This window comes from Pinus tabuliformis, chromosome 8 (genome assembly GCF_031772625.1).
Source record: "Pinus tabuliformis cultivar Carrire ecotype Pingquan chromosome 8, CPIR1, whole genome shotgun sequence".
Taxonomy (NCBI): Eukaryota; Viridiplantae; Streptophyta; class Pinopsida; order Pinales; family Pinaceae; genus Pinus; species Pinus tabuliformis.
Genome location: NC_142294.1, coordinates 1,914,299,461 through 1,914,321,493, shown reverse-complemented (window position 1 = coordinate 1,914,321,493; position 22,033 = coordinate 1,914,299,461). Strand labels below are relative to the sequence as shown.

General features: G+C 38.7%; 1 protein-coding gene across 5 annotated transcripts in view; it reads right to left on the bottom strand.

The window, feature by feature from the left end:
- LOC149244118 (uncharacterized) overlaps positions 1–22,033 on the bottom strand; it is a 336,741-nt gene that overhangs the window by 191,611 nt on the left and 123,097 nt on the right. For 4 of the 5 annotated variants that reach the window (XM_089374743.1, XM_089374744.1, XM_089374745.1 and 1 more), the window contains 2 exons: positions 1,965–2,050; positions 28–1,667 (listed from right to left, as the gene is read on the bottom strand). In XM_089374743.1, the coding sequence (XP_089230869.1) occupies positions 28–1,667; positions 1,965–2,050 (1,726 nt within the window). The remainder of the gene's footprint in view (positions 1–27; positions 1,668–1,964; positions 2,051–22,033) is intronic. The other variant, XM_089374746.1, reaches the window with a different exon arrangement.

Sequence of the window (22,033 nt, the reverse complement as noted above, 5' to 3'; positions counted from 1 at the left end):
TGTGAACTCATATCAAAGCCACTTTACCTCTCTATTGTCTCCAGGGATTCCTCCAATGGATCCGTAAACTCTGAACCCTTGGATGAGAACGTATTGATCAACTGTTCTAAGCCTTGTGAAATATCCTTTGAGCGAAGGATCTCCACATCTTTCAGAGGGTTGCTGTTATCTGTTAAATCCTTCTGTTCCTTGTTATCATCTCTGTGTTTAAGAACACTGCCTGCCGAAAGGATATCTCCATTAAAAGTACCATTTCCAGTTGATTGTTCAGATTGCATACTTTCAGTTGGCATATTCGGCACCTCACATGCTACAAGTTCAAGCTTACCTAATGCCTTTTCTTCAGTTTCTTGAAACATTTCACTGCATTTCTGATATACAAGTGTAGCATCTTCTTTAACTGTTAAACTTGATCCTGAACATCCATCATAACTTTCACTAGCAGCTCTACATATCACCGGCTGTCCTGTAAAATTGTTATCAGTTTCATCAATCCTAGGAGGATCTTTCTGAAGCTCCACCCCTGGAGGGTCCCAGGATGTCTCCCAAGTATCATAATTACAGTAATAATATCTCTGGTAGTAAGTGTCCCAAATAGGTTTCCAATTACCCATTCCAAGGTTCTGTGATTCTCCAACAGGATCAGTATTGGAAATGCAAAAACTTTCAGGCTGAGAAATTTCCAGGGAAGGACAAGAAAGTTCAGATCTATCAATCTCTGCACTGCCATCAATCTCTGAATTGGCACTAATGCTGTACACTTCAGATCTACTATGTACACATGTCATCTCTAATTCATACTGCTCATTTAGTCCATTGTCAAGTTTTTCTGCTTGGTCTGCTTTTTCCACCTCCACTTCAAGCATCTTCTCCATTGAAATTTCCAATTCAGTCTTGTCACCAACCTGTAAAGACTTTTCAACATCATCCAAATTGCTGGTTTGTAATGATGCCATCACATCATTGCTTGAAAGAATACTTTCAGTTAAAAAAGAGCTATCAGTTTGACAGATTAAAGCACAATTTTCATTTATTCCATTACACGCTATTTCATTTGGAATGTATGCATCCTTTGTAGATAATTCTACCGGGATCAAAGCAGAATCTGGATAAGTAACTAAATCATCCATAACACCCTTATTACAAACCTCTGAATTGGCTTCAATGTTGTACACTTCAGATCTACTTTGTACACATGCCATATCTAATTCATGCTGCTCATTTTGTCTGTTGTCAAGATTTTCTGCTCGGTCTGCTATTCCCACCTCTACTTCAGGCATCTCCCACACTGAAATTTCCATTCCAGTTTTGTCACCAACCAATGAAGTATTTTTTAAATCAACCAAATTGCCGGCTTCAATTGATGCCATTGCATCATTGCTTGAAATAATACTTTCAGTTAACAAAGAACTATCAGTTGGATAAGTTAAAGCACAATCTGCATTTATCCCATTACTTACTATTTCATGTGAAATGTCTGCACCCTTTGTAGGAATTTTTTGCAGAAGTGAAGCATAATCTGGATAAGTAGCTAATTCATCAATAACACCCTCATTACAAACCTCTTCCTGCAGGGACAGTGAATCCCTATCTCTAATTTGTGTTAGTTTGAATTCCCTTTGTTTTGTAGACTTTCTGTTCCGTGTTGTACTTCTCAAATGATTTCCCTGTGAAGAAAACACTCCAATAATCTATTTAGTATAGGTTAAACAACGAAATAACACAAAGTACTAAATGGATGCATTGAACTCTATCGAAAGCTGATAATCATCCCAAACAGCATAAACAACAGACCAAATACCCTTGCAATATAAAACACTTCAAAGAGATAGGAACTGTGCAGAGGACATCAAAACACTTTTCTATTAGCCATCTTAAAAATCATTTTTCCAACTTTCAACACAATGTCAAGCAGATACTAACTTATTTCCTAAAAAACAAAAAATATGCAAGTACAGGACTACCTTAGAGCTTGTAGAGAAGGAGCTGGGAAGTCCCAGTGCAATCATCTCCTTCATCAAATTCATGTCTTCCATTGAACCAGTCTTTTCTGCTTTCAGATTGCATAGAGACACCTCATCAGTTAAGAAAGATCTTCCAAACAGATGTGCCCTTATATTGCAATTCAATAACAAATTGAATTAAAATGAAACCACCAGACCAGAACGAGTGAGCTCAAGACAAGTTGCATGGATACAGGATCGAAAGCAGATGGAAAGAAAAAATTAGGAAAGCTTGGATGTGATATCGCTGGTATACGACATGTAAATTTGAAATGTACAACCAAAAATGGGTTAAATATATAAAATCAAAGTACCAATCATGAGTTTCGCAACATATCTAAAAATATACATAACAGGTTTAAGTAATATATATGAGAGAGAGAGAGAGAGAGATTTGCACATCAGCTAATGGTTCAACAGGAAAATAGGTGAAGTCTCACCTTTCCCATCCTGGATTGACTCTCATCAAGGTTGGAATCAACCAGAAAGTACAGGGGTACTTCACTTTCCCATCCAGGACTGTTAAGGTGCACGTATTGATAAGTGTGCTGACTTAATAACAGCAACCTCTCCTCAGTGAGGAATAATAGAGAAGGGCCGATATTTAACAGCTAACCCAACTTTGAGCACATAAGCTAATGTTTCAACAGGAAGGTAAATAGAGTTTCACCCCATCCATCCAAGATCAAATCTCATCAAATTTTGATTCAACAGGAAAGTAGGTAGAGTTTCTCCTTGCCCATCTGGGATGAAAACTCAGAGGTTGGATTCAACAGGAATACATGGGATATTTCACTTGCCCATCTGAGACCGTCATACCATGTATATGAGTTTCTCCTTGCCCATCTGGGATGAAAACTCACAGAGGTTGGATTCAACAGGAATACATGGGATATTTCACTTGCCCATCTGAGACCATCATACCATGTATATGTATTCGTAAGCATGCCAACTTAATAACAGCAGCATCTTCTCCATTAGCAAAAATATAGCAGCATCAATATGTAACAGGTAACCACCACTTTTGGCTTAGATGTAATGAACAAAATTCATACTCAGAAGTTAAATATTCCTAAACACTTGGAATATGAAGATGTCCATTGAGGATATAAATATGTATAAAATGTATGAATGAGAATATGGATAATGAATATGATTTGGTTACAGGCTACAGCTGAGGGTCCCATATATATACCTAGGTAGGTACCCCTTTGTAAATGGTCATGTATTTTGAGACATGCCTCTTCAATATACTAATTATTATTAACTATTAATTATTAATTATTCATATTCATAACATTGTCTTCCTCTTCAAAAAAGCTTTGTCCTCAAAGCTTATTGCCAATAAGGCGTGTCATCTGTTTCTTTGTTTTGTAATCTATTTGCATCTTTCAGAATTCTTCGAGTTGTTATCTTTGTGATACAAAGTGATAGGATGCTCTGAGTGAAACAAAATTATCAAACTGAGAAGGGATCTAACCACCCTAAATCAATCTTTTGTGGAATGTTGTGGGTACTGGAAACTTGAGATGACTTTTATCACAAGACTGGAGAATGGTGACATAGATATTCTATGAAATATAAGCCACTTGTTTCTGGTCTGAGTGATATCGATTTGCAAGTTGGTGGGGATGTCTGCTTTTATGATTTGGGTGTCGATAAGGAGTTATTGTGATCTGATTTCCCCTTAACCTGTTTGTGGCAATTTCTTGATTTACTTGAAAAATATGATTTCATTCACGTACAGAAGTTACTTGGCTAATTGTTGGATCTTCACTTGAATTTTTTGTCATTTAAACTGCAACATCTGAATATTCTTTTACTTCAATTGGTTTGTCATCTTCTTGAGTTGTGATGTTGACTGGATCGATATTCATTCCTTTTTCTTCAACTTTCTTTTTTACATCTAAAGATTTTGATGTTTCCCTCTTGATATGTTGTACTTTCTTTTCCAATGACTTCTTATCCTTATTAAGCTTCTTAATCTACGTAAGTAATTTTTTACTATGGTCCTTAAGTCGGGAAATTTCTTCATTTTTGTCAGCGATAATGTTATCAACTTCCTCTTTCATATCTTGCACCGACATTTTGACTTTCTTGAAGAATTACTTTTGAGAGATATTGTATGTCTTCTGGTGTTACTGAATTTGACTTCAATGTAATGTCTTGTAGTGTTATTTTTTCTTCCTGTAGGAAAATGTTAGAAAATTTTCCTTCGTATTTAAGATGAATGACCCGAGTGTTTCCATCCAAGGTGAACCCAAGATAATGTCACCTTGATTGGTCCATAGGGATCAAACAGAGAATTGTGATGTAAATGTGTAGTACCAATGTTTAATTGTGGATCAATTATGTCATATTTTTTTTATCCCATAAGTCTAATTTTTCGATTATATTTGCCTTAGGAATCACCAATTGGTTTGCGATTTTGGGGTTTATATAATTTTTATCTTCGGCGGGCAAGATAGAAATAGTGAGATCTTTTCCTACAAGAGTCTCTTTAATTTTAAATTGTTGAAATTTGATGACTAAACAAAAGTTTCCTGCAATCCCAATCCAGTTTTAATTTCACCTTATCACTCTCATTCAGTTAAATGCCCTTTCCCATAAACATATATTCAACATATAGAATTCTGGAAATGAATTAATTTACTATCTATTCAATTAATTTACTACATAAAAAAATGAATTTGATTGACTATATGTTTGTTGGTTATAGCGAATTTAATTGGTTCCACAACAATATGATCCGAATTCACTTAGTTGTATGGTGGAACAACGTTCAACAGAACCTTGATAGAGTACAATGGCAAAATTTGTAGATCTAGTTGCACAATGGTAGAAATTAGTGGGGATGGGGCCGCAAAAAGGACGGTTGTGTGGCATAACAGCAGGGTGGTTGTTGTTATTGTTGTTGTTGCACAAACAGAGGAATGGCGTGGTGGTTGGCCATGGCGGCTGTCACGACAATACAGACAATAGAACAAAGCGATGACGGCAGGGGTAGACAGTCGGAACGACGGTTGCTTGCAGCAACTACTGCAAACTTTTGCAAAAATAGATATATATATATATATATATATATATATATATAAAAGTTCACATATTTTTTAATTTAATTTTTAGTTTAAATGTATATACTCTCTTCTCTTCTTTTCGTTTTTTTTAAATGTTAGCTTTGAACTTCATATATATATATATATATATATATATATATATATAACTTTGAAAGGAGCAACGCTAACCTGAACAACGGGGAGCAATGCGAAGTAATCTTCGCATTTTATAGACCTACATATTTCTCGAAACAGGTTGGACGGCAAATGCATTCAAACATGACAAGCGGACAAGAAATTTCACAATATGTGGAGACAAATGATTTAGGACAAGTGAAAATTGCCTCATCCGCCAAATATGGAAAATGGGTTTGGGTTAATGCCAAACAATATCGGGGCATTTATAACGAAGACTAGCCTGTTTAAAATGGGAGCAAACAAGGAAAAAAAGGTCTAAAAAGAATAGTACTTGAGCCCTTCGCAAGAAGCACTCAAACAAGTTCCCTTTACAAGCACGTGGAAACAAGAAGTCCAAAGGAAAAGTCATTGATGATTCTGCCTTATATAGTCCCACATCCACACCTCTCACCTGGCCATCTGATCTTTATGTGAAAGTATTGTTAAATGCAAAACAACAGTTGGAGGTTTTAGAAGCTAAAGAGCAGGAAAGAGATCTTAAGATTCATATAATAACCGCTGAGAACAAGGCTTTAGCAGAAAGCAATACAGTTTTAAAAGAACAAGTGGCATTGCTACAAGAAGCTCTCCTGATAGGGAAGACAGAATGGCAACACATGAAGGCGGATGTGCAAAACATAGAGAAATATGTAGTGGAAAATATAGAGGTAACGAATGCGAAATCATCCCAGGATAAAAGGAAAATGATTGCCCAAATAGACAACCATGAAGAGAAAGCAAGAGAAGAAAGGAAAGGAGATTCCACCAAAGTTTCCAAAACTTACGCTCAAGTTATTAGCAATTCTGCTAATAAGGAAGAAGAAACAAACATTCAGGTTGACAACCTGCAAGATAGAGAAGGCAAGGAAAGACAAAATAGGGCAGAAAACATTATTATTGAAGGGGTGAAATACTATGGGAAAAATGAATGTACTTTTGACATTGCAAGGGACTTCTTGAAAGACAAGTTGCTCTGGCAAGAACATATATGCCAAGCATGGAGAGTGGGTAAGTTTAATGGTGAGAGAGTCAGGCCCATAAAAGTCATCATGCCTAGCTTGCATGACAAATATATCATTCTAACCAAGAAGCATCTCTTGAAGGGTTCTCGCTTTTTCTTAGAAGAAGTTTAATTGTAAAACAACAGGAGGAAAGGAGGGAGGAAATGTTAAATATTAGGGCAGCAAGAGATGACGGCAACAGAAGATTTATAAAGGCAAAGTTGTGATAGCGCGATTTGGACCTCCTTCCAAAACAGAGCAGCAAGATGGTAATAAAGAAGAGGCAACAAACTCTTGCACAGGAAATCAAGAAGCAAGGTCAATATGGGAAAGCAGGGATAAAGACTCAAATGTGAGTCTTGCATGTCAAAATAAATAGCAATCAAGTCATACCCAAGTTTCCTTAAGATTAATTTGTTGGAACTGCAGAGGTTACCCATGGAGACGAGGACCTGGGTTAGGGCCTATTGCGGAAGATAGAGACATAATTTGCCTCATAGAAACACATGAGCATGAAGGGTGCAAGACACCTCTATTTGAAGGATATTGGAAGATGGCAGTGTGGAACATGGCAGCAGGGAATGGCAAAGGGCACGGGGTATCATGGTTTTAGTAAGGGAGAAAGAAGGTCGTCTCATTCAATTAGAAAAAGAAGACTCAAATAAGCAATTCATTTGGTTTAAAATATCAAAAAATGGAAACCACATCAGAATTGTAGCATGCTATTTTGCACCGCAAGTTTCAAAAATCTACAAAGGTAGAGGGTTTGACCACAAAGATCCATTTGCAGCCTTAAAAGTGGATATTGCAACATATTCGCAGCTAGGTGAAGTCCTTATAGTGGGTGATTTCAATGCTAGGACTGCAAGTGAGCAAGCTAGCATTCTTTTATGTAAAGATGATTCCGACCCTATTTGGCTTACAGAAGAGAGTAATCATCGGTGGGAAAGAATTTCAGAGGACAAGGGCTGCAATCTCTTTGGTGAACAATTGTTTATTCTATGTGGGGCCTTTGATTTACTCATTTGTAATGGCTTGACTATATGGGCAAAGTTCAGTAATTTCACTTGCAATAATTACAATAGAGCAAGTGTAGTAAATTATGTAATTTGCTCGCATGGTTTGTGTAAGAAAATGCAGGAAATTTTGATTGGAGATCAGATGTGGGACTTAAAATCAGATCACAAGTCAATTTATTTATGTTTCTCTTGGACTGGAAAGAAACAATTAGAGTCAAAAATTCAGCATGTCCAACAAAATCTCCCACAAGGCAGAATTCTTTTGACTCCAAAAAATTGTAATACCTTCAAAATGACGCTAGAGAGGCTCTTCGAGAAAGAAAAAATCACAATTCACAACCTTCATAGTCATGAATTAACACATTTAATTCAATGCGCACTTGCAAAGTGCAAAAGAGCAAAAATTAAGAAGTCTAAAACAAATTGCTTTTCAGTTAATGCTTGGTTTGATGAGGAATGCAAAAAGGCAAGGAGAATGTGGAAAGAGTCAAACAAAAATAACATAAAGCTCAAAGCTTACAAGCAGTTATTAAGCAAGAAAAACGTTGATTTCATGGTTTCAAGGAGGGAAGAACTAATCTTCCTTGGGAAAATAATCCCAAATTATTTTGGAAGGAGCTCCAACCGAAAAAGATACAAACTGGAAATAGTATTACAGCTTCTAAATGGTTTGACTATGCAAGACAACTCTATGAGCAGGATCCCAAGGTTGACCCTCCCCCCTTGGTCAACACTAATATTGCATTCTTCATAGTGCAAGAGGTAGAGATGGGTATCAAGAAGTTGGGTGTTGGAAAAGCAAAAGACTTAGCCGAACTCCAAGCAGAATATCTAAAGTGAGGCTCAAAGATCCTTGCACCTCACATTACAAAAAATTTCAACAACATCGTACAACAGGGGCTCCCAACAGATTGGACAATTAATCTGGCAATACCACTTTTCAAAAGCGATGATGTCAATAATCCCTCCAATTATAGGACCGTCATGATAAACCCTTTGTTTGCAAAGCTATTTGGAAGCATTCTAGAAAATAAAATTAGCAAGTGGGCAAAAAAAAGAGATAAGCGTGCTAAAGGGCAAGCAGGTTTTAGACCTACACATTCCACAGTTGATCATTATATAACTTTACGGCACATCATTGAAAAAGTTTGGGAGAAAAAGGAAGAAGTCTTTTGTTGCTTTGTTGATTTCAGAAAAGCATTTGACTCGGTTCCTAGGGATAAGCTTTGGCATACAATGGAGGAACTTGGGGTTCCTAAACATTGGAGAGCAACTGTGCATAGGCTATATGAAGAGGTAAAAGTCAAAATTAGGACTTCAGCAGGAATTTCTGAAAGTTTTAGAAGCGATATCGGGGTCAAGCAAGGTTGCCCATTGTCTCCTACCCTTTTTGGTTTATATATCGACAAGCTTGGAGTGGTTAAATTCGCAAGGGGGTGATGGTATATATTTGGGCAAGTTTGTTATAAGGCTTCTTTTGTATGCAGATGACCTTATTTTGATTGCTAAAGCATCGGGAGCATATCCTCCAGCCTCCCGTCCGACCCAACACTACTCGTCAGATCAACTCTTTCTTCAGCATACTCCCCTCAGCCCGAGGAGTTAAGAGATCAACCAGTCCGAGTACCGATCAATCCGGCTCACACAGATCGACAGACCCTCGTTCAGTTAAGAGGAGAGGCCCCTTGCTTACGAGGGCCCAGCAGCAAAACCGTTCTAGGCATCTTCCCGAGAGGCGGCCCAGAATCATTAGATCACAGAGACAACACAATGGGAGGCAACCAACGCCCACCGCTTCAAACCAACAAACCTTACTGAACTACACACAGTGCTTTTCTCTCGGCCTCGGATGTTAGGAGTAGCGGACTCCCACATCCGCGTCCCCAGGGTCTTCTTCACCAGTGATACTACGACGCAGTCTAGAGATCAACAAGCGTGGCCGGGATCGGAGCTCCATACGCTCTTCCTGTTAAGAAACCAGCTCAAGAAAAGATAGATCAACGCCTTAGAATTCAGCCTCTTCGAGGGGGCAACCTCCTTTACATTACATAAATGAACAATTCTTGGATGATACAAATGACAAAACCTCCTTTCTATATATAGGAGTCTAAGGAGTCACAATATAATCCAGCCGACCTAACAATAATAATATAAAGCCACAAAAATAACAATAGAGGGATTCTATGGGGCACAGAAATAACAATATGGGGGTAATAGGGGCACAACAATATAAATAAGGGGTATAACTACAATAGTAATGGGGTAATCACTAGTATTATAGGGACCCAACATGCCCCTCTCCTTCAAAAAAAGTGTTGTCCTCAACGCTTGAGTAGTTCTGGATACTTCTGCATAAAATTCTCATCCTCCCATGTGGAATCTTCAGCGGATAAGTTCTTCCACTTGATAAGATACTCTGAAATTGATCGATTTCGTAGCTGTCGAGTTCTTGTTTCTGTGACTGCTTCCGGTTCCAATATAATTTTTCCTTCCTCGTCAAGTTCTGGCAATATTGTTTGAATTGGGAGCTTGTCACCTATAACCTTCTTTAAACATGAAACATGGAAAACTGGGTGCAATCGAGAAGCTGCAGGAAGCTCCAATTTGTATGCCATAGTACCAATCTTTTGCAACACCTTGTACGGACCATAATACTTTGGTGATAATTTATTATCCTTCTTAGCTTGCTTTAGGGACATTTGCTTATATGGTTGTAGCCGTAGGAATACCCAATCACCTACATCAAAACTTCTTTCACTGCGATGTTGATCTGCCTGTTGTTTCATTCTATTTTGTGCCAACACGAGGTTATCCTTTAAGAGTTGGAGGACTTGTTGTTGATGTTCGATGTGATGTTCCACTGCCTGAACCTTAGAATTTTCTCTTAAATATGATGTGATGGATGGTGGTTGATACCCATAAAGTGCCATAAATGGGGTCATTTTTGTTGCTGTATGGAAGGAAGTGTTATACCACCATTCAGCCAGAGGCAACCATTTGACCCATTGTGTCTGTTTATCAGATACAAAGCAACGAAGATATCCTTCCAAACATTTGTTTACTATCTCAGTTTGCCCATCAGATTGAGGATGATAAGATGAGCTATGAGCTAACTGAGTACCAAGACAAGAAAATAATTCTGTCCAAAAATTTCCAGTGAAAATGGGATCTCTGTCACTTACAATAATCTTTGGGTTTCCATGTAGCTTTTGAACTGTTTCCATAAATGCAGTAGAAACTGTACTGGCTTTAAATGGATGTGATAATGCACAAAAGTGTGCATACTTGGTAAGTCTGTCAACTACCACCATGATGACACTCTTTCCCTCAGACTTGGGTAAACCTGTGATAAAATCCATTGAAACCTCCTCCCAACGTTGGCTTGGAATGGATAAAGGTTGTAATAGACCCGGTGTCTTAATTGTTTCAACTTTATTTTGCTGGCAAACCAAACATTCCGCCACAAACTTTTGAATATCTGATTTAAGGCCATCCCAAAAAAATTCCTTCTTAACCCTGTGGTAAGTTTTTAAAAATCCTGAGTGCCCTCCTAAGGGAGAAGTGTGCAATTCCATAAGAATCTTTTGTTTTAGCTGGGAATTCTTACAGAGGTATAAGCGATCTTTGTACCATAACGAATCATTTTGCCAGCTAAATGTATCAGAAGTACTGGAATCTTGTTGTAGCTTTCGAATAAGTGCCCACACTTCTTCGTCATTCTTCCATTCCTCCCTTGCTTCGTTTATCCAATCTGGTTGGATAATAGAAATGGCACACAACAATGCTTCCACATCCTCATCCTTTCTTGAGAGTGCATCTGCCACCACATTTTGCTTCCCTTTTTTGTAGATGATTTCAAAGTCATAACCCAACATCTTTGTGACCCACTTTTGTTGCTCTTCAGAGGATAATCTTTGTTCTAAAAAGTATTTAAGGCTATCATGATCCGTTTTTACCTTGAAGTGTCTTCCCATTAGGTAGGGTCGCCATTTCTTAAGTGCATGGAGTATTGCCAACATTTCCTTCTCATAAATAGCTTTGCTTAAAAACTTTCCCTTGATTGGACGACTTTCAAAAGCAATGGGTCTTTCATCTTGCATTAGAACAGCACCAATTCCATTTCCTGAAGCATCACATTCCACAATAAAGGTTTTTGTGAAGTCCGGTGTAGCTAAGACCGGTGCTTGGCACATTGCCTCTTTAAGATGTTCAAAGGCCTTTGTTGCTTCCGGAGTCCATGAAAATGAATCTTTCTTCAATAATGTTGTTAGAGGTGCTGCTATTCTCCCATAATTCTTAACAAACTTGCGATAATACCCTGTCAACCCAAGAAATCCTCGCAGATGCTTTATGGATGTGGGGATTTTCCATTCCTTAATGGCTTTAATTTTGCTAGGGTCTACCTTAACTCCTTCATGAGATACAATATGACCCAAATATTCCACCTCCTGGACTCCAAAGAAACATTTGGATCTTTTTGCATATAATTGTTTCTCCTCCAATAGTTGTAGCACCCTGTCAACATGTTCAACATGATCCTTCCAAGACTTGCTGTAGATTAGTATATCATCAAAAAATACTAACACAAATTTTCTAAGGAATGGTTTGAAAATTGAATTCATCAAACCTTGAAATGTTGAAGGTGCATTGGTAAGGCCAAAAGGCATGACCAAAAATTCATAATGACCCTCATGAGTTCTAAATGCCGTTTTCGGAATGTCTTCAATCTTCATTCTGATTTGATGATATCCCGAACGAAGATCCAACTTGGTGAAGTAAATTGATCCATGCAATTCATCCAGTAATTCATCAATAACAGGAATGGGGAACTTATCTTTAATAGTGAGCTTGTTGAGCTCCCTATAATCCGGACACATGCGCCATGATCCATCCTTCTTGTGCACCAATACTACTGGAGCTGAGAAAGAACTTTGACTCGGTTGAATTATACCAGCCTCTAGCATTTCTGCAACCATACGTTCAATTTCACTTTTTTGGACATAGGGATATCTGTACGGCCTGATGTTTGGAGGAACACTTCCTGGAATCAGATGAATAGCATGATCATGATCACGCATAGGTGGGAGACCCTTGGGAGTCTCAAATACCTTGGAATGATTGTCCAAGACTTTTTGGAGATCTGGAGAAATAGATGATTCCAATGTGGAAACATCTAGCAACATAATTGTGCAATTACACCTCTTTGCTCCTTTTTTAGAAGCTTTGTCATACCATTAGAGCTGATTATCTTTCCTGGTTTCCCTGCAATACCCCTTAATTCAACTTCCTTTCCTTCCGTAGAAAATTTGATGAAAAGTTCTTGAAAATTAAAAGCTATTGTACCCAAGGATTGTAGCCATTGGACTCCTAGTACAACATCCGCACCTCCCATTGGAATGGAAAGCATTGGGCTAGTCAATACATATTCTCCCATGGATAGCTTGATATTATGGCACTTTCCAGAGCAATTTATTGTTCCTCCATTTGCAATCATCACTTGACACTCTGGTGCTGGATATAGGAAGCAATTCAATTCTTTTGCTACCCTACAATGAATAAAATTGTGGGTGCTTCCTGAATCAATCAACACTATTACCTTTTTCTTCTTGATTTGTCCTTCTATCTTGATGGTTTGAGGAGTGGTAATTCCTGCCAATGCATTACAAGATATGGTCGGATTTATTTGTTCTTCATCTAGGCTTTGTTCCTGAAGTATATCTTCTTCTTTTGACCTTTCTTGCTCCTTTTCTTCTTCCTCTTCACAATCTATGTAGAATAATTTCTTCTCAGCACACTTATGACCTTTAGTGTATTTGCTATCACAACTGTAACAAAGCCCTTTTGCTCTTTTTTCTTCCAATTGTTGTGGTGTCAACCTTATAGGTTGTGGAAGACTAGGGGCAACAACACTTCCGTCTTTATAGTTGTGAGTGGTATGCTTCCTGGTTGCCATAATTTTGCTTTCCATTTTTCTTGCTAACCTGAATGCCTTCTCTAATGAATCAGGTTCCCAAAGGCGAACATCATGTTGGATATTATCCTTTAAAGACCCTATGAACACATCAATCCTATGCTCCTCTGGAATATCTTTTACCCTTATGTTCAATTTTTGGAACTCCTCAATGTGCTCCATTACTGAACCCTTTTGTTTGAGACTTATCAATTGGCTAAAAAAAGTGTTGCTTTTTGTATCTTCATAATGTGCTATCAATTCTTCCGTAAAAATTGCCCAAGTGATAAATTGTTTACGAGAGCAAAGCCATTGATACCATACAAACTGATTTGGTTCCAAATATACAGTTGCCATACGTACCTTTTGTGCGTTTTGCACATTATTGAGATCGAAGAATTGCTCCATCTGTAATATCCATGTGGCGGGATCCTTGCCATCAAACTTCCTCATATCGATTTTTGGAATATGGTGATTCTTCGATCCAACATTAGCGTCTATGGAATCATGATTAACATTTCTTTTGTTCTCATCATGAGTTTCCTTTACTACCTTTTCACCATTAGTTACCCTTTCTTGTAGCAACTTCTTCAATTCTTCCATGTCTGTCTTCATATCTATCTTCAAATCTGCCATGTCTCTCTTCAAATCTGTCTTCGAATCATCCATCTTAGCTTCCATGCCCTTTATCTTAGATTCCACGCCATTTATCTTAGATTCCACGCCACTTATCTTAGCTTCTGTTAGCTTTTGTGAGCGTGACATTTGTTGCACTTGTTCTTGTAATTTTGATATATCATGTAGCATTTCTTCCTCTTCTTCATGAGTCATGCTAGAGCTTTCAGGTTCCTTACTAGGTGTTTGCATTTTCTTTCCTCGGGGCATCAGTTACCGATAATAATGCTTTACTATGCCCTTTGAATTCCGTTAAACCAAGCTTACACAAAACTACACACATTTTTTCACTTTATAGAAGCCTGATATTGAATCTGATGTATCTCTGTAATTTCGGATCATCCAATTCTAAAATTGCTACCTGTAGTAGCCTTCTGCGTCCTCTTTCCAATGCCACAAGTCTGAGCCAAATTGGATTCTCCAAGGAAGAGTTATGTGAAATCTCCCACAGTGACCTGTTTTTAGACTGGTTCAGTAGAGCGAACTTGTATGACGTGCCACGAGTCACTGTTTCAACCTTTGAATCTGAAACACACATACAAGAAACTACAGTCCGTCCTCTTTCTGTACCTTCTTACGAAATTTCAATAGATCCCCAGAGAGAAAGTTATGATGATTTTCCCCAGGTCACCTGTTTTGAATGTAATTCAGGAGTCTGCAAAAAGACCAACTTCCTCAGATCATATCTCCGCAAATATCGCGCGAAAAGCTCTGAAATTCGGACCCAAAGTTCAGCGCGATTTCTTCTCAAATGGGTTTTTTTTGCGACTTCTGAAACGCCACAGAAAAAAAAGTTATAGCGAAAATGCCACGATGACCTGTTTGGAGCAGCGAAACCCTAGAATCCAAAGCTCTGATACCAAATGTTATGAAACCAGCTCAAGAAAAGATAGAAAAGATAGATCAACGCCTTAGAATTCAGCCTCTTCGAGGGGGCAACCTCCTTTACATTACATAAATGAACAATTCTTGGATGATACAAATGACAAAACCTCCTTTCTATATATAGGAGTCTAGGGAGTCACAATATAATCCAGCCGACCTAACAATAATAATATAAAGCCACAAAAATAACAATAGAGGGATTCTATGGGGCACAGAAATAACAATATGGGGGTAATAGGGGCACAACAATATAAATAAGGGGTATAACTACAATAGTAATGGGGTAATCACTAGTATTATAGGGACCCAACACTTCCCAACCCGCCTCGTTTTTAGTTTCTATCTTCCTTTCAGCATTTGTCTTTTGAGGAGACCAATTGGTTCTCCTACTGGGCAAGGCCCCTTATGTAACCGGCAGTCCCATTGACCTAATTTGTGGTCATTCGTTGGACATTAATAAAATTATCTTATCTTATCTTATCTTCGTTTGCAAGAGAACTTACTATCCCTTTAGCATTTTTGTAGGAGTGTGGGATGCAAGTCAATATCAGCAAAACGAAAGTAAAGATTTTCTCTAAGAAAAGAAAACATAACCAGCATAAGTTCTACTTTGAAGGCAACATTCTGGAAGAAGTTGCCGATTACAAATACCTCAGAATTGACTTCAACAAAAATCTAAGTTCGGATGGTTGTAGAAAAAAAAGAACTTTGGGGGGTTGGAAAGCATTTTAGGCTTTTCAAAATAGGTGTAGAGAGGTAGAGTTATGGGATTGGAAAACCACTCAAACTCTTTTTGGGCTTCTAGTGATTTCGGTGATTCTCTATGGTTGTGAACTATGGGCCAGCGGTACATCCGACATGTAGTGGAGACAAATTGAGAAAACTCAGAAGTGTTTGATTACAAACAAATTCAAGATTAAAAGTGCAGTTCCTTATGCTATCTTGTTAAGTGCAACAGGGGTTGCTCTTATTGAAGCAATTGTTATGGTGTGAGTCATAAAGTATTTTAAAAAAATTGAGCAAATGGAAGAGGGTAGATGGCGTAAGGTTGTCTTTAATGACAGATTGTGCAACAAAAGAAAAATAAACTTGGATGCAGCGAAATGATAAATGGTTTAGTAAATATGGTATTTGCTTGAACGCATGTCCCATAAACAACAAAGAGATAAAAGCTTTTGTTATGGAAAAGTTCCACAAGCATACTTGGGATAAGGAGCTAAGAAGAAAGAAAAAATACTATATTGAAGTTTTAATCTCACTCATAGTCATCAACCAAAAGCATACATAGAGGCCAATATCTCTTGGAGAGCCAAAATTCTTATTGCTCAGTTAAGGACTAATTCTCATCAACTCTGTTGTGAAACATGGCACTGGAAAAGGCCAAAAGAAGTGTGGGAGGAAAGAATATGCATTTTTTGTTCTTCCGGAAAAGTGGAAACAGAAAAACATTTCATTTTAGAATGTGAGACCTTCAAAGGCAACAGGGAAAGTTATGCAAATATGTTGGCAGCTAGCTCTTGGGATAATCTATTTAGCGAGGGGTTTGTTGAGACGCTGGGAACAATTATTGTGAAGCTTCACAGAGAAAGGGGCGAATACATCAAGCAGATGAGTAAGCAATCTGTCCCATAGGCTATCTATAGCCTCGTGGATGTTAAAGTAATTTCTTTATTTCTTTCTATATGAAAAAGTCAAAAAAAATAAGTGAATATATATGTGAGTGTTTTTCCTTTATGGTCAAAGGATTGAATGACGAAACCAACAAAATTGAGAAACTCGAAAAGCTGTGTAGCAAAACACTTCAATCGCAATGGCAATGAAATTGATGGCCAAAAGCTGGATCAAATTGGCTCTGATATCGATACCAATGTAAAGAACAAATTTCTTACTCACAAGTTAAATACTCCAGAATACAAATATATATAAAAATATATATAAAACGTATCAATGAGAATATGAATGAAGAACTAAAGGTCCCATATATATATATATATATATATACACACACATATACCCCTTCGTAAATTGCAACAGGCCTCTTAAAGATACTAATCATTATTAACTATTAGTTATTTATATTCATAACATTAGATCCTTAGGTTGAGACTTTGCCATTGGTGTTGTGTTTGAGTGCTCTCATGAGGCTAAATCAAGAGGAAGATGGGAATGCTACCTGAGTATTTACAGCCTCTTTATGTCCTATTAAACCATTTTGATTTCCTTACGAAAAGTACAGTGTGGGTAAACATAAAAGATGATTTAGAGATTACACCTTATTAAATGCCTTCCTAATATTTTCAAACTTATATTTTTAATTAATTTTATGGTTATATAATTTGTATTACAAAAGTGAAATAACTGAAAGAAATATGCACATTCAAATCTCAAAACAGAAGAAACATAAGGACCAAAAGGAGATTGCATATGTCATCTAAAAATAAAAATTATTTTATTTTTTGTATTTTTCTTCCCTGAAGAAATCAAATAAAGAACTGAAAATAAAATGAAATAAAATAAAAAACACGATAATGTAATAAGGATATGCCCAAATTTCAAACATTTAATTCAGAAATAAGATGTTCCTGATAATTACATATACCCAAATACAAACATCTGGCAGCATTCAACGGAAGTCTGGACTAGTCCTACTCAAAAATCACCTGAATTTTTTTGAGACCATTTAAAAGCAAGTCAGGGTTCAAACAAAATTAAGGAGAAGAAATAACAGTTCCTGATCTCAAAAGAAGTATATCAAACGCTTCAAACCGAATAATATCTCTGCATGTTATTCAAAAGCTAGCATAGGCAGAAGTACTAACAAAGCAAATCACAGGAAACAGAAAATATTATACCCAAGTCTCAAGAGAAAAGACTTTGCCCTGATAACCACCAGATTTTCCGGGCAACTGAAGTATTAAGATCCAGCTAACTTTCATCAGGCTGGTGTTCCATGACAGGTGCATGAAGTTTCGCAGTGATCAGAGTCTGTTATCAACCAGATTTGGAAGAATTTGCTATTTTTAGCAGTTTTCTTTTTATTTGGAGTCAAAGTTCCAAGGTCTACATGTCAGAGTTGATCACATATCATTGATCCTTGCGAGCTCACGATGCCAACGAGTATTCTCCAACCAACCTGCAAGTATTTCATGACACTACTATATTTAGCATGTAACGTTTTAGGGCTCACATGTCAATTCTGAGCATATTGGTCCTTGCGAGCTCACAATGCCAATGAGTTTTCTCCAACCAACATGCAAGTATTTTCATGACACTGCTATATTTAGCATGTAACGTTTTAGGTCTCACATGTCAATTCTGAGCATATATTTGGTGGGTTCCTTGCAGAAAAACCACTCTGATAAGACTGGTTTCATTGACATGAGAGAAGCTACTATGTTTAGTAGTGCATGTTACCCCATAGGAGAGTATTTTCTCCCTAGATTTGTCTTCAGTGGGCAACCAGCAGCCCCTGACAGCCACCAGTGTCGCTGATATGGTGTTAGTTGATCTCCGCTCCCTAAGCCAGTCATATGTCCCCTCACCCATTTGTCGAGATCTTATGTTTGAAGGTGGGCCATCCAATCCTAAACATATGATTTTTCATTATGTAATGGGATGCTTATGCTTGTTTTTCTTGGGCATACTTGGATATAGATTGTTGGGTGACTTGGAAAGAGGAATGGTCTTGGCTGTAGTCTTGTTGCATTACCTTCATTGAGGGGTTAATCCTCAACCCTAGTTCCGTGGGATCTCTCCTACTGGCTTACGACTTTAGGTTGGGCACTACTTGGGAAACCCTAATTTTAGTAGCAGTCTTGTTTTCCTATTCCACATTTTTCACTCCCCTCCGCACATTACATGTCCTATTTCATCATCTTCCCTCTCTGGGTCCACGTTTCCCACCACCTGTGGGTAATATGCATAGGGGAAAAATTTTCTCCTAGATGGTCCTTAGTCGATAGCTAGTAGCCTCTTGCAGCCACCAGATAGCTCGATGTCCCATTATCTCCGCCACTTGAGCCAGCGATGTGGTCCCTTGCCCATCTGTTATGATCGTATGTTTGAAGGTGGGCCTCCCAACCCCAAAGGTATGGCTTTTCATTGGTGTAGATGAGTAATTTTCCTTACTTATCATGGACACTTTAAGGCATGGATTGGTGGGAAGATTTGGCGGAAAGAGTGGGCTAGGTTTGTACTCTTGTCTCCACTGCCCGATTTCATGGTTAGCCTTGTATCCTAGTCCCATGGAATCTCTTTCCTGGCCATTAGCTTTAGGGTTTGCATTACATGGGAAATCTTAATTTTGGTTGCATGGTCCCACTTCCCGACACCATATACATCACTCCCTTCCGCTCATTTTAACTCCATTCATCATCTTTCCCATCTGGGTCCACATGTGTCCACTAGGTCCACATATGGTTAGCCTCCCCCTCCCCTTGTCCACACCTTGGGACACCATATAAATCACTCCCTTCTGCTCATTTTAACCCCATTCATCATCTTTCCCATTTGGGTCCACATATGGTTAGCCTCCCCCTCCCCTTGTCCACACCTTGGGTCGGGCCTAGAACAATGCCCGAAGGTTGATGTAGCAAAAAGGAAAAGAAAAAGCATAATTTGGCCACTCTTAACAGGAAATGTACCAGAAAATGCAAAAGATGGCCAGGACATAGAAATTTAGCACGTGGGCAAAAGCCAAACATGAGCTCTTCCCCTCATTCATGGCCATCACCCTAGTTCCTATGGGCCCTAGATCAGCCCCCTCCATCATTAAGGAACCCATGCTTGTCCCAACCCTTGGTGGGCGATGAACTACCCTACTTTAATGGGGTATCCTAGTATTATATCCTACACATCATGCTCTCATCCCCTGGAGCCCTAAGCAACTACAAAAAAGAATCAATCAAAGGAAACAGGCGTATGAAGAAGGGTGAAAAAACAAAGGTCGAGGTAACTCATGTACCACGATTTGCTCCTCCTACACTCATATACACAGGGGTGGGCTTCCCTTATTATAGCCACCCTTGTACCATGACATGTGGCTTGGAGCTTTCCCCTAATCTGCACTCCATTCCACCACTATATCATTTGCCACTTACCACCTAAGATGTACCATAAACATGTCACCCCCTTTAAAGGTTGAAGCCACCTAATACGGCCCTTAGTTAACCACCATGAAGTGCCCCATTGATTATGTGATTTGTAAGTTATTTTACTTGATTATTCAAATGATTTGTTGTATTGGAGAGCAATGGGATGCATTGGATATCGTGCAAGATTGCAGGTGGGTCTCCATTTGGGGTCTCCCTATACGGAGTCCTAGCCCTCCAAAGGGCCACATTGGCACTTGTAGGGTGAGCGTTGAGAGTCATGCACCTCCACCATAGCAAAGAGTACTTCATGGATCCCCAACACCACTCATTGATTGCTCATATTCCACCTTTTGGATGAGGATGATGCACCTAGTTCACCATGCCCAGTCGGCTCCACACTTGCACCATACACTTCGCAGATGTTCCAACGTCTAAATGAGGATGTGTCTCACTGTAGGAGATAAAGGGAGGGCATGTGTCATCATCCTAGCCCTTACAGATGGTCTACAGGCATTTTCGATCCACTTGGAGACCCATGAGGATGTCTTTGTACCCCCACACCCACTTGAGTGCACCACAAGGACGTACTTGGAAAACAAGGGGTCAACCCTTTATCCACAATTTTTGGATTCCATTTTCTCACCATGGCACACTTTGGACTATATTAGGCCTCCTAAAAAACTCAACGACTCACTTATTTGATCATTCTGCCCTCTTGAGAGGCTTATTTTTATGATATTAAGCTATGTTGGTAGGATTGTGTTAATTTTAGATAACAATGGTATGTTCTGTGCTTTAGAGCAATTTACATAAAAAATTTCCTATTATTCCAATATCAATTTCCAGATTAGCAATCACATTAACATTGATAGTAAATGCATATAGAACATAAACAATAAGTAGAAGACAATCCAAGACAAGAGGACACAATATTTGGCGGATGCCAAGGAAAAACCCCAATGTGGGGAAAACCCTTTGATCAAATCTTCTTATTATTCTTCAAAAGTTCAGCAGAGTGAGAGTACATCATACAAAATTTACTTGCCCAATCACTGTCAAAACAGTCGAGCCAAACAGCAACCAAAACAAGATGCCCTAACCAGAAAGTCAATGCTGGTCAAACCAATAGAAAATCTCCTCCAAATGAGCTCGGTCAAACCCAATCAACTCCGCTCCAAAGACAGTCAAATTCAACCCAAAGCAATCTGGAAATCTCAGTCAAATTCAATCAACACAGAGTCAACGTTGCGGTCAAAGATTATGCGGTCAACGCAGGGCAACCTACCCCAATTTCCTCAGTTTTCGTGCCAGGAGATGCAACCTCAAGAGATCGGAATAACTGCCTGAAAACCGCAGTCAAAATAGGTGAGTTTACCCTTGGTCAACACTAGTCAACACCCTTGCAAATAGCCCAAAACAGTCTTGCGATTTCTGCCTGAAATTTTCAGTCAACATGAGAAAAAGAAGAGTTGCTCTTTTGCTATACGAACCATGTTGATTTGGGGTAGCATCGGATGTGCTCTAGCCACGAAATTTGGTGGAGAGGTTGGGGCACATGAGATCTCCAATACCCAGAAAGGGTTTGGGCAGGTTCTAAACAAATTAGGAGACATTAAAATAGTTAATATTTTTAATGGAGATCCTAAGCCTAAACTTGGGGAAAATAAAATATTAATGTGTATTAATATGAATCTGTGTTAGAGTGGTCCAAAAGACATGGATCAAGCCAGATCTAATCTTAGCCATTAATTAGGGACTTAATCTCGGTCGTTGAGATGTCAACAAGAAAAGTATAAGAGGAGGCTTGAGGGTAACTTGGAGAACACACCAGATAATCAGTCATTCTATTCTCTAGAGCGGGGTTTGCTAAGAGAGATAGAATCAGTGGTCGGTAGAGCAACTGAGGGGCATTAAGTACAGAGAAACAGAGAAGGCAAAGATTGTGCCAGAAAAGCAGCGCAACAACTAAGGAGAGTGACGCAGAGCCAGCAAGGGCTCACGCAGAGGCAGTGAAGTGCTACGCAGAGCACCAAAGAGGTCAGCGTGTTTGATGCAGAGGCCGAAAAAGATGACGCAAGGCCTCCAGGGGCTGACGCAGGCCAAGGAAGGCTGACACAGGGCCAACATGAGACAGAGAGGGCCTAACGCAGTACAGATTGGGCAAACACTGGGGT